Here is a 13290-nt window from a genome sequence, read left to right as displayed (position 1 = left end):
CAGACTGAACAGCAGGGGGCTTAGGACACAGCCTTGGGGTGAGCCAGTGCTCACAGCGATGGTTCTTGATGTCCGACTGCCCACCCTGACTGTCTGCTGCCGCTGTGTCAAAAGGTTAAAGACCCAGTTGCAAGTGCCAGTGTCCACCTTCAACAGCTTCAGCTTCTCCACCAGCTGCTGTGGGATGATTGTATTAAAAGCGGAGCTGAAGTCTATGAAGAGGATCCTGGCATAGGTATTCTTCCGGTCGAGATGTGATAGTGCGAGGTTGAGTGTTGTAGAGACTGCGTCCTCTGTGGACCGGTTGGCTCTGTAAGCGAACTGCAGTGGGTCCAGGTTGGCAGGGAGACCGTTTTTGATGTGCTGCATGACCAGCCGCTCAAAACACTTCATTAGTATGGGTGTGAGAACCACTGGATGAAAGTCATTGAGACCGGCTGGGGTGGGTTTCTTCGGGACGGGGACGATGGTGGCACGTTTGAGACAGTTGGGCACTACTGCCTGGCTGAGTGAGATGTTAAAAATGTCTGTAAAGACATCTTTTAGTTGCTCAGCACAGTCCCTTAAAACGCGTCCAGGGATGTTATCCGGCCCTGCAGCTTTGCGTGGATTAACGCTGGCAAAGGCCTTTTTAACTCCGGCTGTGGACAGCCTGAGTAACTGGTCGCTGGGTGATGGCAGGAGTGCTTGTATCTGGGTGGTATTTTTAGATTAGATTAGATTAGATTCATTTATTGTCATTCAAAGCCTTTCGGTCTGAACGGAATTTCGTTTCCCTGCAGTCATACATATAATAAAAAATGCCAAAAACACACAATCAACACAAATTTAACATCCACCACAGTGAGTTCACCAAACACCTCCTCACTGTGGTGGAAGGCAAAATCTTAAAGTCTCTGTCTCTTCCCTCTTTGTTCTCCCTCTGCGCCGAGGCGATCCAGGCTCCAGATGTTGTGACCCCACCGGGTGATGGTAAATCCCGCGGCTCAACTGTGCTCCGCGAACGGGCTGGTTCAAACTCCGCGGGTGGTCGCTGCTGCCGCCACAGCTCCGACGCCGAGTCGGGTCTCCGCTGCCGCCGCCACGGTTCCGGTTTAGCCTCAAACCGTGCGTAAAACTCGTTCAGTTCATCTGGTAGCGAGGGGTCGTTTTGGCATATCTGCAGCGGGGGGGGGGGGGGGCTTGTAGTCAGTGATGGTATCAAATCCCTGCCACAAGCAACGTATGTCTTTGCCATTTGTGAAGTGGCTATTAAGTTTTTGTACATACCGCCTCTTCGCTTCCCTGATCCCCCGGGATAGGTTACTCCGTGCCAGTTTGCATGTTGTGTTGTCCCCAGATTTGAATGCAGCATTCCGGGCTCTCAATAGAGAACAAACTTCCCCAGTTAGCCAAGGTTTCTAGCTTGTCCAGTCCTTTTATAATTTTATATGTTTCTAGAAGATCCCCCTCATCCTTCTAAACTCCAGTGAATACAAGCCTAGTCTTTTTAATCTTTCCTCATATTACAGTCCCGCCATCCCAGGGATCAATCTCATGAACCGACGCTGCACTGCCTCAATCACAAGGATGTCCTTCCTCAAATTAGGAGACCAAAACTGTGCACAATACTCCAGATGTGGTCTCACCAGAGCCCTATACAACTGCAGAAGCTCCTCTTTCCTCCGATACTGAAATCCTCTTGTTCTGAAGGCCAACATCCCATTAGCTTTCTTCACTGCCTGCTGTACCTGCACGCCAACTTTCAGTGACCGGTGTACAGAGGAAGAAGGTACAGGAGCCTAGAAACCGTGACCTCCAGGTTCAAGAACAGCTTCTTCCCAACAGACACCGCACAACACTAACATTTTGGGGGAAAGATTAAATAGTAACTGGAGGGATAACTTTTTCCACACAGAGGGTGGTGGGTGTGTGGAACGAGCTGCCGGAGGAAGTAGTTGAGGCTGGGACTATCGCAACGTTTAAGAAACAGTTAGACCAGGTACATGGATGGATAGGACAGGTTTGGAGGGATATGGGCCAAACGCACGCAGTGTAGATGGGGCATGTTGGCCGGTGTTGGCAGAAGGGCTTGTTTCCGTGCTGTATCACTCTATGACATGTTTTCCACGGGTAGAATCACTCTTGAATTGATGGCAAGGTATCGGGTTGGCACAGGACCATTGGCAACATTGATGGTCCAGTTGTAATTTTCAGGTCTAAGTCCATCACTTCCTGAGGATGACAGGGGCATCTTCCCCTCTGTTATCAGGCTTCTGAATGGTCCTTCCGTAAGCTAGGGTACAGTGGGAGGAGCCATCTTGGGGAACGGCTGCTAACCAGCAGCCGTCCGTTTAATTCACTTTTTTTTGCAGTTTTAGTAAGTCCTGTGCCCTGTTTGTGGGAGAGATAGTCTTTTCAATGTGGGGGGAAGGGGGTAACTATATTTCTAGGTCCCTACCTGGTCGGTGAGGCAGCTTTTTCTCCGGGCTGCCCCGTCGACCCGTCCTCGTGGCCTACCAGCGGGCGTGGAGCGCCGTTTCCTGGTGGGGACCGCCCAGCACCTCGGCTTCGGTGGCGGCACAGCGCTGGAGCGCTATCGCGGAGCGGAGCGGGCGATGCCTTGCCTGGGTCGCCGCGCTGGATCGACGCGCTGGAGCTCCGGTGAGCTGTGACCGCCGAGATCAACACCTCCGGGCTGCGGGTCTGCGGAGCGGAGCGGGCGGCGCCGACTCTAACGTCGGGTGCCTGGGAGCTCCAGCCCGGCGCGGCCTTGTCGGCGTCGGAAGCCGCGGTCCCCAGTTAGGAAGCGGCCGTTCCAGGTGGCACAGCCGCTGAAAGGACTCTCCCGACGCCGGGGCAACAGCACCTGGCCAGAACGGCCAGGAACATCGGGCCTCCGTAGAGGCAATAGCGGAGGCCTCAATAGGCCTGACTTTGGGAGAACTGGAGATGGGGACTGGACATTGTGCCTTCCCCCACAGTGGTATCCATTGTGGGGGGGGATGATTATCTGTGTGTAATGTGAATATGTTAGTCTGTGTCCAAGATGGCTGTTGGAAGGGAGAGTGGACGCTGGCGCGCTTTAGCTGCCGCTGCTCTCTCTTCACATTGTGTTTTTGATTTTTAGTTTTTGGAGCGAATTCTGTCTTTAATTTGTGTATTGGTCTTATGTCCTTATTATTTATTTTACTCCGACTATATGTTTTTTCTCTCTTGTTAATTTTCTGTAAGGTGTCCTTGAGACTTTGAAAGGCGCCCGCAAATAAAATTTATTATTATTATTATTACCGTCCCATTCACCTCTACTCCATTGCGGACATTGGACTTTGTCTCTGGAACTGATGCGCTACAATGCTGAGAACTAGACCACCAGGGGGCGCCGGGGAGATGGCCGCCCTGCCGGCAGTCTGTTCGTTTTTTTAATTCTTTTTGTTATTTTTTAGTGTGTTAAGAGTTTGTTTTAATGTTCTTCGGTTTGTTTTATGTGGGGGGAGGGGGAAGGGGATCGGGGGAAACTTTCTTACCTTCCCGGAGATGTGATCAATTTTCGGATCACATTGTCCGGGCTCTGCGGCCTACCATCGCTGGAGCTGGAGGCCTCCTCGGACTGTCGTGATCCCCACCGCGGGGCGTGGACTTACCATCGGAGCTGATCCCTTGCCTGGGATCGCTCCCACCGCGGCCTGCGGACTTACCAACAAGGGCTCGCAGTCTCGGGAGAGGCTAGTCTGGAGCTCCAACGCCGCAGAAGGTTCGACCAGCCCCGACGCGAGGTTCGATCGCCCGGCGCGGGAGAGCTGACATCCCCCCGATGCGGGAGCTGAACGCCTCGACGCGGAGGGTCCGAATACCGCCGGCTACGGGAGTCAAGACCCTCCCGTCAACGGGGGCTCGAGGCCCACGACCAAGGAAGAACTAAGGGAAAGGACTTGAACTTTATTTCGCCTCCATCACAGTGAGGAATGTGTAGTGGTGGATGTTCATGTTAAAATGTGTTTTTGAGTGATCTGTTGCTTTTTATTGTATGACTGACCTGGCCAGTGAAATTCCTCGTATGTTGCAAAACGTACTTGGCGAATAAAGTGTGATTCTGATTCTGATTCTGCACTCTGTATCTTCCACCATTGCTCTATCTACTGTACGGGTGTCAGGGGTTTTACGGGGAGAAGGCACGAGAATGGGGTTGAGAGGGAGAGATAGATCGGCCATGATTGAATGGCGGAGTAGACTTGATGGGCCGAATGGCCTAAATCTGTTCCTATCGCGTGAACATGAACGAGTTGGATCGAGAGGGACGACAGATGGCACAATGGGCTAAGTGTTCGGCTGGCAACCAGAAGGTAGCTGGTTCGAATCCCGCTTGGAGTGCATACTGTCGTTGTGTCCTTGGGCAAGACACTTCACCCACCTTTGCCTGTGTGTGTCCTTGGGCAAGACACTTCACCCACCTTTGCCTGTGTGTGTGAATGTAATTATGTGAAGCACTTTGGGGTCAATGCAAGTTGACTAAAAATGTGCTATATAAATAAAAGAAAAAAAAATGATTGTATTCATGTACAAAATGATCATTGGACAGGATGGGCAACAAAGCTTTTCACTGTACCTCGTTACACGTGACAATGATGAACCCTAACCCTAGAGGTCATGTTGCAAACTTGCCTTGGTTGGTTGGAGAGGGTAAGTTCATATGTTCTAGAATTAGGCCATTCGGCCCATCAACGTTTAAGAAACATTTTGACAGGTTTGACATGGATAGGACAGGTTTAGAGGGATATGGGCCAAATGCGAGCAGGTGGGACTAGTGTCAATGCGGCATGTTGGTCAGTGTGGGCAAGTTGGGCCGAAGGGCCTGTTTCCACGCTGTATGACTATGAATTCCACAGATTCACCACCCTCTGACTAAAGAAATTCCTCCTAATAAGATCTCAAGATCTCAGAGCAGAATTAGGCCATTCGGCCCTTCAAGGGGCGTCAAAAGTTATCAAAACACACTCACCTGCCTCTCCGCTCACCCAGTCCCCACGGCGATGTCTGAATACAGGCGGCACGGTGGCGCAGCGGTAGATCTGCACTAGAGAACCAGGTCTCTGTTTATGCCACCGTATCTCTACACCCTTGTGGCCACTCCCTCTTCTCCCCCTCTCCCATCGGGCATGAGGTACAGAAGTGTGAAAACGCACACCTCCAGATTCAGGGACAGTTTCTTCCCAACTGTTATCAGGCAACTGAACCATCCTACTACAACCAGAGAGCAGTGCTGAACTGGGCGGGGTGGCATAGCGGTAGAGTTGCTGCAATTTTACAGCACTTGCAGCACTGTAGACCCGGGCTCGATCCTGACTACGGGTGCTGTCTGTACGGAGTTCGCACGTTCTCCTCGTGACTTGCGTGGGTTTTCTCTGAGGTCTTTGGTTTCCTCCCACACTCCAAAGACGTACAGGTTTGCGGGTTAATTGGCTTGGTATAAATGTAAAAGGCAGGAAACATGTTCCCGATGTTGGGGGAGTCCAGAACCAGGAGCCACAGTTTAAGAGTAATGGGTAAGCCATTTAGAACGGAGATGAGGAAACACTTGTTCCACACATAGTTGTGAGTCTGTGGAATTCTCTGCCTCAGAGGAGGCCGGTTCTCTGGATATTTTCAAGAGAGAGCTAGATAGGGCTCTTGAAGGTAGTGGAGTCGGGGGTTGGGGAGAAGGCAGGAACGGGGTACTGATTGTGGATGATCAGCCACGATCACATTGAATGGCGGTGCTGGCTCAAAGGGCCAAATGGCCTACTCCTGCACCTATTGTCTATTGAAATATTAAAGCACAAACAACAGACACTAGGTGCAGGAGTAGACCATTTGGCCCTTCGAGCCAGCACCGCCATTCAATTTGATCATGGCTGATCATCCCCAAACACCGCGGCACCGTCATGGAAAGACTCACACACTCTGGATCAATAACAAAGCTTCTTTTATTCCATTTTTTTTTTTCTCTTCCCCAAAAAATAGTTTCAAACGTACACAAATTTCCCAAAAAAAAAAAAAAAAAAAAACCCCCAAAAAATAACTTCAAGTGCTTAAAGAAATCAGTTTTCCAAAAGCATCAACTTTGAAAAAAAAAGTTTCTTGGAGAACTCCAAGTTTCCGATGATATCAATCATTGCACCAATTAAAAACCTGGCAGTCCCACATTGAATGTTAGGAAAAAGAAAATAGCGCCCCAAAAATTAGAACATGATTACAAAATGCAATACTGTTCATTCAACCCATTTACGCATTGAAATGGTATTTGGAAGGTTGTAAACATTTTTCTCAACTTTCAATAGTTGAGTTGTTTTCCTCCTGTGTTCCTAGTCTTTCCACAAATCTACCATAACGTTCGTGTTTACTTTAGAGATACAGCGCGGAAACAGGCCCATCGGCCCACCGAGACCACGCCGACCTTGCTTTTGAGGGAGTGCAGCGTAGGTTTACAAGGTTAATCCCCGGGATGGCGGGACTGTCATGTGCTGAGAGAATGGAGCGGCTGGGCTTGTACACTCTGGGGTTTAGAAGGATGAGAGGATATCTCATTGAAACATATAAGATTATTAAGGGTTTGGACACGCTAGAGGCAGGAAACATGTTCCCGATGTTGGGGGAGTCCAGAACCAGGGGCCACAGTTTAAGAATAAGGAGCAAGCCGTTTAGAACGGAGATGAGGAAACACTTTTTCTCACAGAGAGTTGTGAGTCTGTGGAATTCTCCGCCTCAGAGGGCGGTGGAGGCCGGTTCTCTGGATGCTTTCAAGAGAGAGCTAGATAGGGCTCTTAAAGATAGCGGAGTCAGGGGATATGGGGAGAAGGCAGGAACGGGGTACTGATTGGGGATGATCAGCCATGATCACATTGAATGGCGGTGCTGGCTCGAAGGGCCGAATGTCCTGCTCCTGCACCTATTGTCTATTGACCAGTGATCACCGCACACTGGCACTGTCCTACACACACTAGGGACAGCTTACAATTTAACCAAAACCAATTAACCTACAGAATTGTAGATCTTTGGGGGGGGGGTGTGTGAGGAAACTGGAGCACCACGTAAGTCACGGGGAGAACGTACATACTCCGTACAGACGGCACCCGTACTCAGGATCGAACCCGGGTCTCCGGTGCTGTGAGGCAGCAGCTCTACCCGCTGCACCACCCTGCCGCCCCATTTCCGGCTGTTGGCATGCAGTGGTTTAAAAGTAAAAAGCAGTGTACAACTGTTCCACTTGCCCGATAAACAATGCTGGGATTTACCGGGTCATGCTCTCCGCTGTAGACAAAGTAGTTCTTTATCAGAGAAAAAAAAACACCCTCAGAGTGCAGTTGAGTAACCGGTTGCTATGGGTTACGACGCTTCCAAGATGGCGTCCAACACAAGCGGCCATTTGCCTGGCAATTGCATGCTGGGCACGGAAGCTGATTTTTACCTCAGTTTAGTTTAGAGATACAGCGGGGAAACAGGCCCTTCAGCCCACCGGGTCAGTGCCGACCAGCGATCCCCGCACATTAACTCTACCCTACACACGCACACCAGGGACAATTTTACATTTATATACCAAGCCAATTAACCTACAAACCTCGACGTGTGGGAGGAAACCAGAGATCTTGGAGAAATCCCACGCAGGTCACGGGGAAAGAGCGTGCAAACTCCGTACAGACAGCGCCCGTAGTCAGGATCGAACCCGGGTCTCTGGCGCTGTGAGGCAGCGACTCTACCGCGGCACCGCACTCTTAAATCACTCCCCCCCCCCCCCCCCCCCCCCACAGCAACGTTTCTTACTTTAACTATGATATCCGTACACAGCGAACGGCTCGATTGTAATCTTGTGTTGTCTTTCCGCTGGCTGGTTAGCAGGCAACAAAAACTTTTCACTGTACTTCGGTACACGTGACAATAAACTGAACTGAGACAGTGTGGAGCAATAACGAACAGAGAGGAAGGTTGGTCTTTAGGATGTAAAAGCAGCAAATGGTAATAATGGCAAAGTATTAATTCACCTGCGATTTTTAGTCACCAATGTAACAAATACTATACACTATACACAAAATGTCGGAGTAATTCAGCGGGACGGGCAGCATCTCCGGAGAGAAGGAACGGGTGACGTTTCCGGTCGAGACCCTTCTTCAGACTGAGAGTCATTGGGGGGAAAGGGAAACGAGAGACTTAGACAGAGATACAGTACGAAAGAATGGGAAATATGCAAAAAAAAAAAGCAACGGTGATCACACAACGGTGAACAAACACAATGGTTCATTGTTGGCCGTGGGCTTTGTTCGGAACCTTTTCATCCCTCTCCCCCGACTCTCAGTCTGAAGAAGGGTCTCGACCCCGAAGCGTCACCCATTCCTTCTCTAAAGAGACGCTGCGTGACCCGCCGAGTTACTCCAGCACTTTGTGTCCGTAAATCAGCATCTGCGGTTCCTTCCGACACTATATACACACACACACACACACACGTTGAGATGTTGGAGAAGTAGCAGAACAGGGATGGTATGCAAGGCTTGAGATCTGATGAATATGTACTTGTAAATAACCCTCCCCTCTCCCCTACTCACAGAAGAGTTGAATCTTTGCCTCAACACACAGGGCACAGTTCACATTTGCAACAAAAAATAATAACGTATTAAAAAAAGTCCGTGTTTGGCACAATGCTATCGTTATCCCTGCAGGGTTTGCATCAGAGTGCAGTCACACCAGTGTGTATCAGTCACCGCTATTGTTCAGTGCGATTGGTGACTGGACAGGGTTATTTCTCGCCGAGGCTTCACAGGCTTGTTAGTAATCTTCACGCCATCCACGTAGGCAGAGGGCGCGCATGCGCGGGCGGGCACATTAAACAGCAGCTGCCGCTTCCTCCGCCCGCCTTCCCCCTTCGCGCCCTCTCATCGCCCCGTCAAAAATAAACTTTGGTCTTTCGCGCTTCTCGTTTTCTCCCCGCGTCGAGGAGAGATGCTTGCCGGGTCGTCGGGGGGGGGGGGGGGGGGCTCGGCCCTTATAGGGTGGCGAGGATCCGGGAGAACGAGATGACCACGGTGAGTACAGTCTGTCCGGCCCCAAAGACCAGAGCTTCGAGAGGCACCATGGTCTTCCCAGCCACTCGGTACACTCCAGCCACCGCCGCGCCTGCACAAGCGGAAAGGCAACATCCGTAAGTTATCAGAGCGGAACATACGATCATAAATTCATACGTCACTTACCGGGCAGAGCACCAAGGCAAATTCCTTGTATGTGAATACTTGGCCAATAAACTTATTCATAAACTTATTCATTCATTATTATTGTAGGGGCAGAGTAAAGATTGTTAAGGGCTTGGACACACTAGAGGCAGGAAACGTGTTCCCGATGTTGTGGGAGTCCAGAACCAGGGGCCACAGTTTAAGAATAAGGGGTAAGCCATTTAGAACGGAGACAAGGAAACAATTTTTCTCACAGAGAGTGGTGAGTCTGTGGAATTCTCTGCCTCAGGTGTGGTGGAGGCAGGTTGGAGGCAGGTTCTCTGGATACTTTCAAGAGAGAGCTAGATAGGGCTCTTAAAAAGATCAGAGTCAGGGGATATGGGGAGAAGGCAGGAACGGGGTACTGATTGGGGATGATCAGCCATGGTCACATTGAATGGCAGTGGTGGCTCGAAGGGCCAAATGGCCTACTCCTGCACCTATTGTCTATAGGCCATTCGGCCCATCAAATCTTACTCTGCCATTCAATCACAGCTGATCTATCTCTCCCTCTCAACCCCATTTAGTCTAGTTTAGAGATACACAGAGAAAAGCAGGCCCTTCAGCCCACCAGGTACACGTACACACACACACACCAATTTTTACTTTTCTATCAAAGCCAATTAACCTACATACCTTTCGAGTGTAGGAGGAGACCAAAGATCTCGGAGAAAACCCACGCAGGTCACGGGGAGAACGTACAAACTCCGTACAGACAGCACCAGTGGTCGGGATGGAACCCGGGTCTCCGGCACTACAAGCGCTGTAAGGCAGCAACTCTACCGCTGCGCCACCATACCACCATTCTCCTGCCTTCTCTCCATAATCCCTGACATGCATACTAATCGACAATCTGTCATGCTCCACCTTAGAAATATCCCTTTCACATCCCAAATTTGAAAATACCGGGGTTTTATTTGGTTAATAGCCGAGCCTATTGGAAGAAGGCCATTCGGCCCATCAAGTCCACTCCGCCCTTCCATTGACTCCATCTACATCTCACGCTGCCTCGGCAAGGCCAGCAGCATAATCAAGGACCAGTCGCGCCCCTGGCCACTTCCTCTTCTCCCCTCTCCCATCGGGCAAGAGGTACAGAAGTGTGAAAACGCACACCTCCAGATTCAGGGACAGTTTCTTCCCGGCTGTTATCAGGCAACTGAACCATCCTACCACAACCAGAGAGCGGTCCTGAACTACTATCTACCTCATTGGTGACCCTCGGACTATACTTGATCGGACTTTGTTGGCTTTAACTTGCACTAAACGTTATTCCCATATCACGTATCTGTACACTGTAAATGGCTCGATTGTAATCATGCATTGTATTTTCGCTGACTGGTTAGCACGCAACAAAAGCTTTTCACTGTACCTCAGTACACGTGACAATAAACTAAACTGAATTGAAACTGAAATCATGGCTGATCTATCTTTCCCTCTCAACCCCATTCTCCTGCCTCCCCATAATCCCCGACACCCATACTAATCAGGAACCTCCCATCTCCCATATGGTCTAGTGGTTAGGTTTCCTGGTTTTAACTCAGACAGCACGGGTTCGACTCTAGGTACAGGCAGTGACTCTTTAGGGCAGCACAGTGGCACAGCGGTAGAGTTGCTGCCACACTGCCCAGAGACCGGGGTTCGATCCTGACTGCGGGAGCTGTCCGTATGTAGTTTGTACGTTCTCCCCGTGACCTGCGTGGGTTTTTTGCGGGTGCTCCGGTTTCCTCCCACACTCCAAAGACGTGCAGTTTTGTAGGTTAATTGGCGGAGGTATAATAGTAAATTGTCCCTAGTGTGTGTGTGGGATAGTGTGAAAGGGGCTGTCCCACTTGGGTGAGAAAATCCGCGAGTTCTGGCGAGTTTGCCCTTGACTCGTACTCGCAGCATGGTCGAGGAGGTCTTTGTAACTCTCCTTCATGCTCGAGAGTTGTCCCCGTGTACTCGAGGCCTCAGCTGGGTCACGGCGTATTTATCAACATGTTGAAAAATGCCCGCGAGTAAAAAAAGGTTGCCATGGAAAAAAAATCAATATTTTTTTACTCGTAGGTTTAGTCGTAGTCGGAGGTAATCGAGGGTAGTCGACGGAAGTCGTAGATAGTCTTCATCATAGTCAAAGGTAGGTTGAAGGAGATAGTCTTCACTCTCCACTCTATCCGGTGTCCAATTTTCCCGAAGTTAGTCGTAGCTAGTCAAAGCTAGTCTCAAACATAGTCGAGGTCTTCCACGTGACAACTTTTCAAACTCTCCTAAACTCTTCTAAACTCGCCCAAGTGGGACAGCCCCTTTAGTGTGCGGGGATCGCTGGTCGGCGTGGACTCGGTGGGCCGAAGAGCCTGTTCCCGCTCTGTATCTCTAAGCTAAAAGTACAGGCTTATAGGTTAAATGGCCTCGGTAAAAATTGGAAATAGATGTACGGGGTGATTGCTGGTCAACTAAACTAAAAAACAAATGGATGTTTAAAGCTGCTCTTAGGTTAGAGATACAGCGTAGAAACAGGCCCTTCGGCCCACCGGGTCCACGCCGACCAGCGATCCCCGCATATTAACACTATCCTACACACACACACGGAACCATATAACCATATAACAATTACAGCACGGAAACAGGCCATCTCGACCCTTCTAGTCCGTGCCGAACACGTATTCTCCCCTAGTCCCATATACCTGCGCTCAGACCATAACCCTCCATTCCTTTCCCGTCAATATAACTATCCAATTTATTTTTAAATGATAAAAACGAGCCTGCCTCCACCACCTTCACTGGAAGCTCACAGCCACCACTCTCTGAGTAAAGAAGTTCGCCCACATGTTACCCCTAAACTTCTGTCCCTTAATTCTCAAGTCATGTCCCCTTGTTTGAATCTTCCCTACTCTCAGTGGGAAAAGCTTATCCACGTCAACTCTGTCTATCCCTCTCATCATTTTAAAGACCTCTATCAAGTCCCCCCTTAACCTTCTGCGCTCCAAAGAATAAAGCCCTAACTTGTTCAACCTTTCTCTGTAACTTAGTTGCTGAAACCCAGGCAACATTCTAGTAAATCTCCTCTGTACTCTCTCTATTTTGTTGACAATATTTTGTTTCCTCCCACACTCCAAAGAAAACTAAAATAATTAAATCACTACAGCTGACAAACTTTTCCCGTGCTGTATACTTTTTGCAGTCATATTTTTAATTGCAATATATATCGGAAAACCCTTTGAACATTTTTTACATTTACCAAGCCAATTAACCTACAAACCTGCATGTCTTTGGAGTGTGGGAGGAAACCGAAGATCTCAGAGAAAACCCACGCAGGTCACGGGGAGAACGTACAAACTCCGCACAGACAGCACCCGTAGTCGGGATCGAACGTGGGTGTTCGGCGCTGCAAGCACTGTAAGGCAGCAACTCTACCGCTGCTCTACCATGACCGCCCTCGATCCCCTGAAGAGTGAACTCAGCAGAAACTATATTTTATACACGGTGGTCAAAATGTAGACCTCACCAGCGCTTGGAGCAGTGGAATCGAATATCACAGATGCATTTAAAGAGAAGTTGTTTGATCACAAGGGGAATAAAAGGAACTGAAAAATATGCAGATTAAATCAGCTGCAAAAATAAATTTACGAGCGCAAATCGGCACGGTGGCGCAGCGGTTTGAGTTGCTGCGTCACAGCGCCAGCGCCCGGGTTCGATCCCGTCCACGGGTGCTGCCTGTACGGAGTTTGTACGTTCTCCCCGTTACCGCCGTGTGTTTTCTCCGAGATCTTCGGTTTCCTCCCACACTCCAAAGAAAACTAAAATAATTAAATCACTACAGCTGACAAACTTTTCCCCTGCTGAATACTTTTTGCAATCATATTTTTAATTGCTTTATATATCGGAAAACCCTTTGAAAACACAAAAGACAGTCGGATCCTTCTTCCCAGGGTGGAAGTGCCAAAGACTAGAAGGCATAGTTCAGAGATACAGCGCGGAAACAGGACCTTCGGCTCAATGAGCTCACTCCGACCAGCGATCCCCACACACTAGCACTATCCTACACACACTAGGGACAATTTACTCTGGAGTTTAGTAGGATGAGAGAGGATCTTATTGA

General features: G+C 49.5%; 1 protein-coding gene across 1 annotated transcript in view; it reads right to left on the bottom strand.

Annotated features, from left to right (window-relative positions):
- Nucleotides 1-7985: 7985 nt before the first annotated feature.
- tmem170b (transmembrane protein 170B) overlaps nucleotides 7986-13290 on the bottom strand; it is a 32294-nt gene continuing 26989 nt past the window's right edge. The window contains exon 3 of the mRNA XM_033014490.1: nucleotides 7986-9120. Within this exon, the coding sequence (XP_032870381.1) occupies nucleotides 8990-9120 (131 nt within the window). The 3' untranslated portion in view covers nucleotides 7986-8989. The remainder of the gene's footprint in view (nucleotides 9121-13290) is intronic.

This window comes from Amblyraja radiata, chromosome 2, assembly GCF_010909765.2.
Source record: "Amblyraja radiata isolate CabotCenter1 chromosome 2, sAmbRad1.1.pri, whole genome shotgun sequence".
NCBI lineage: Eukaryota > Metazoa > Chordata > Chondrichthyes > Rajiformes > Rajidae > Amblyraja > Amblyraja radiata.
This window is presented reverse-complemented; position numbering and strand designations above follow the sequence as displayed.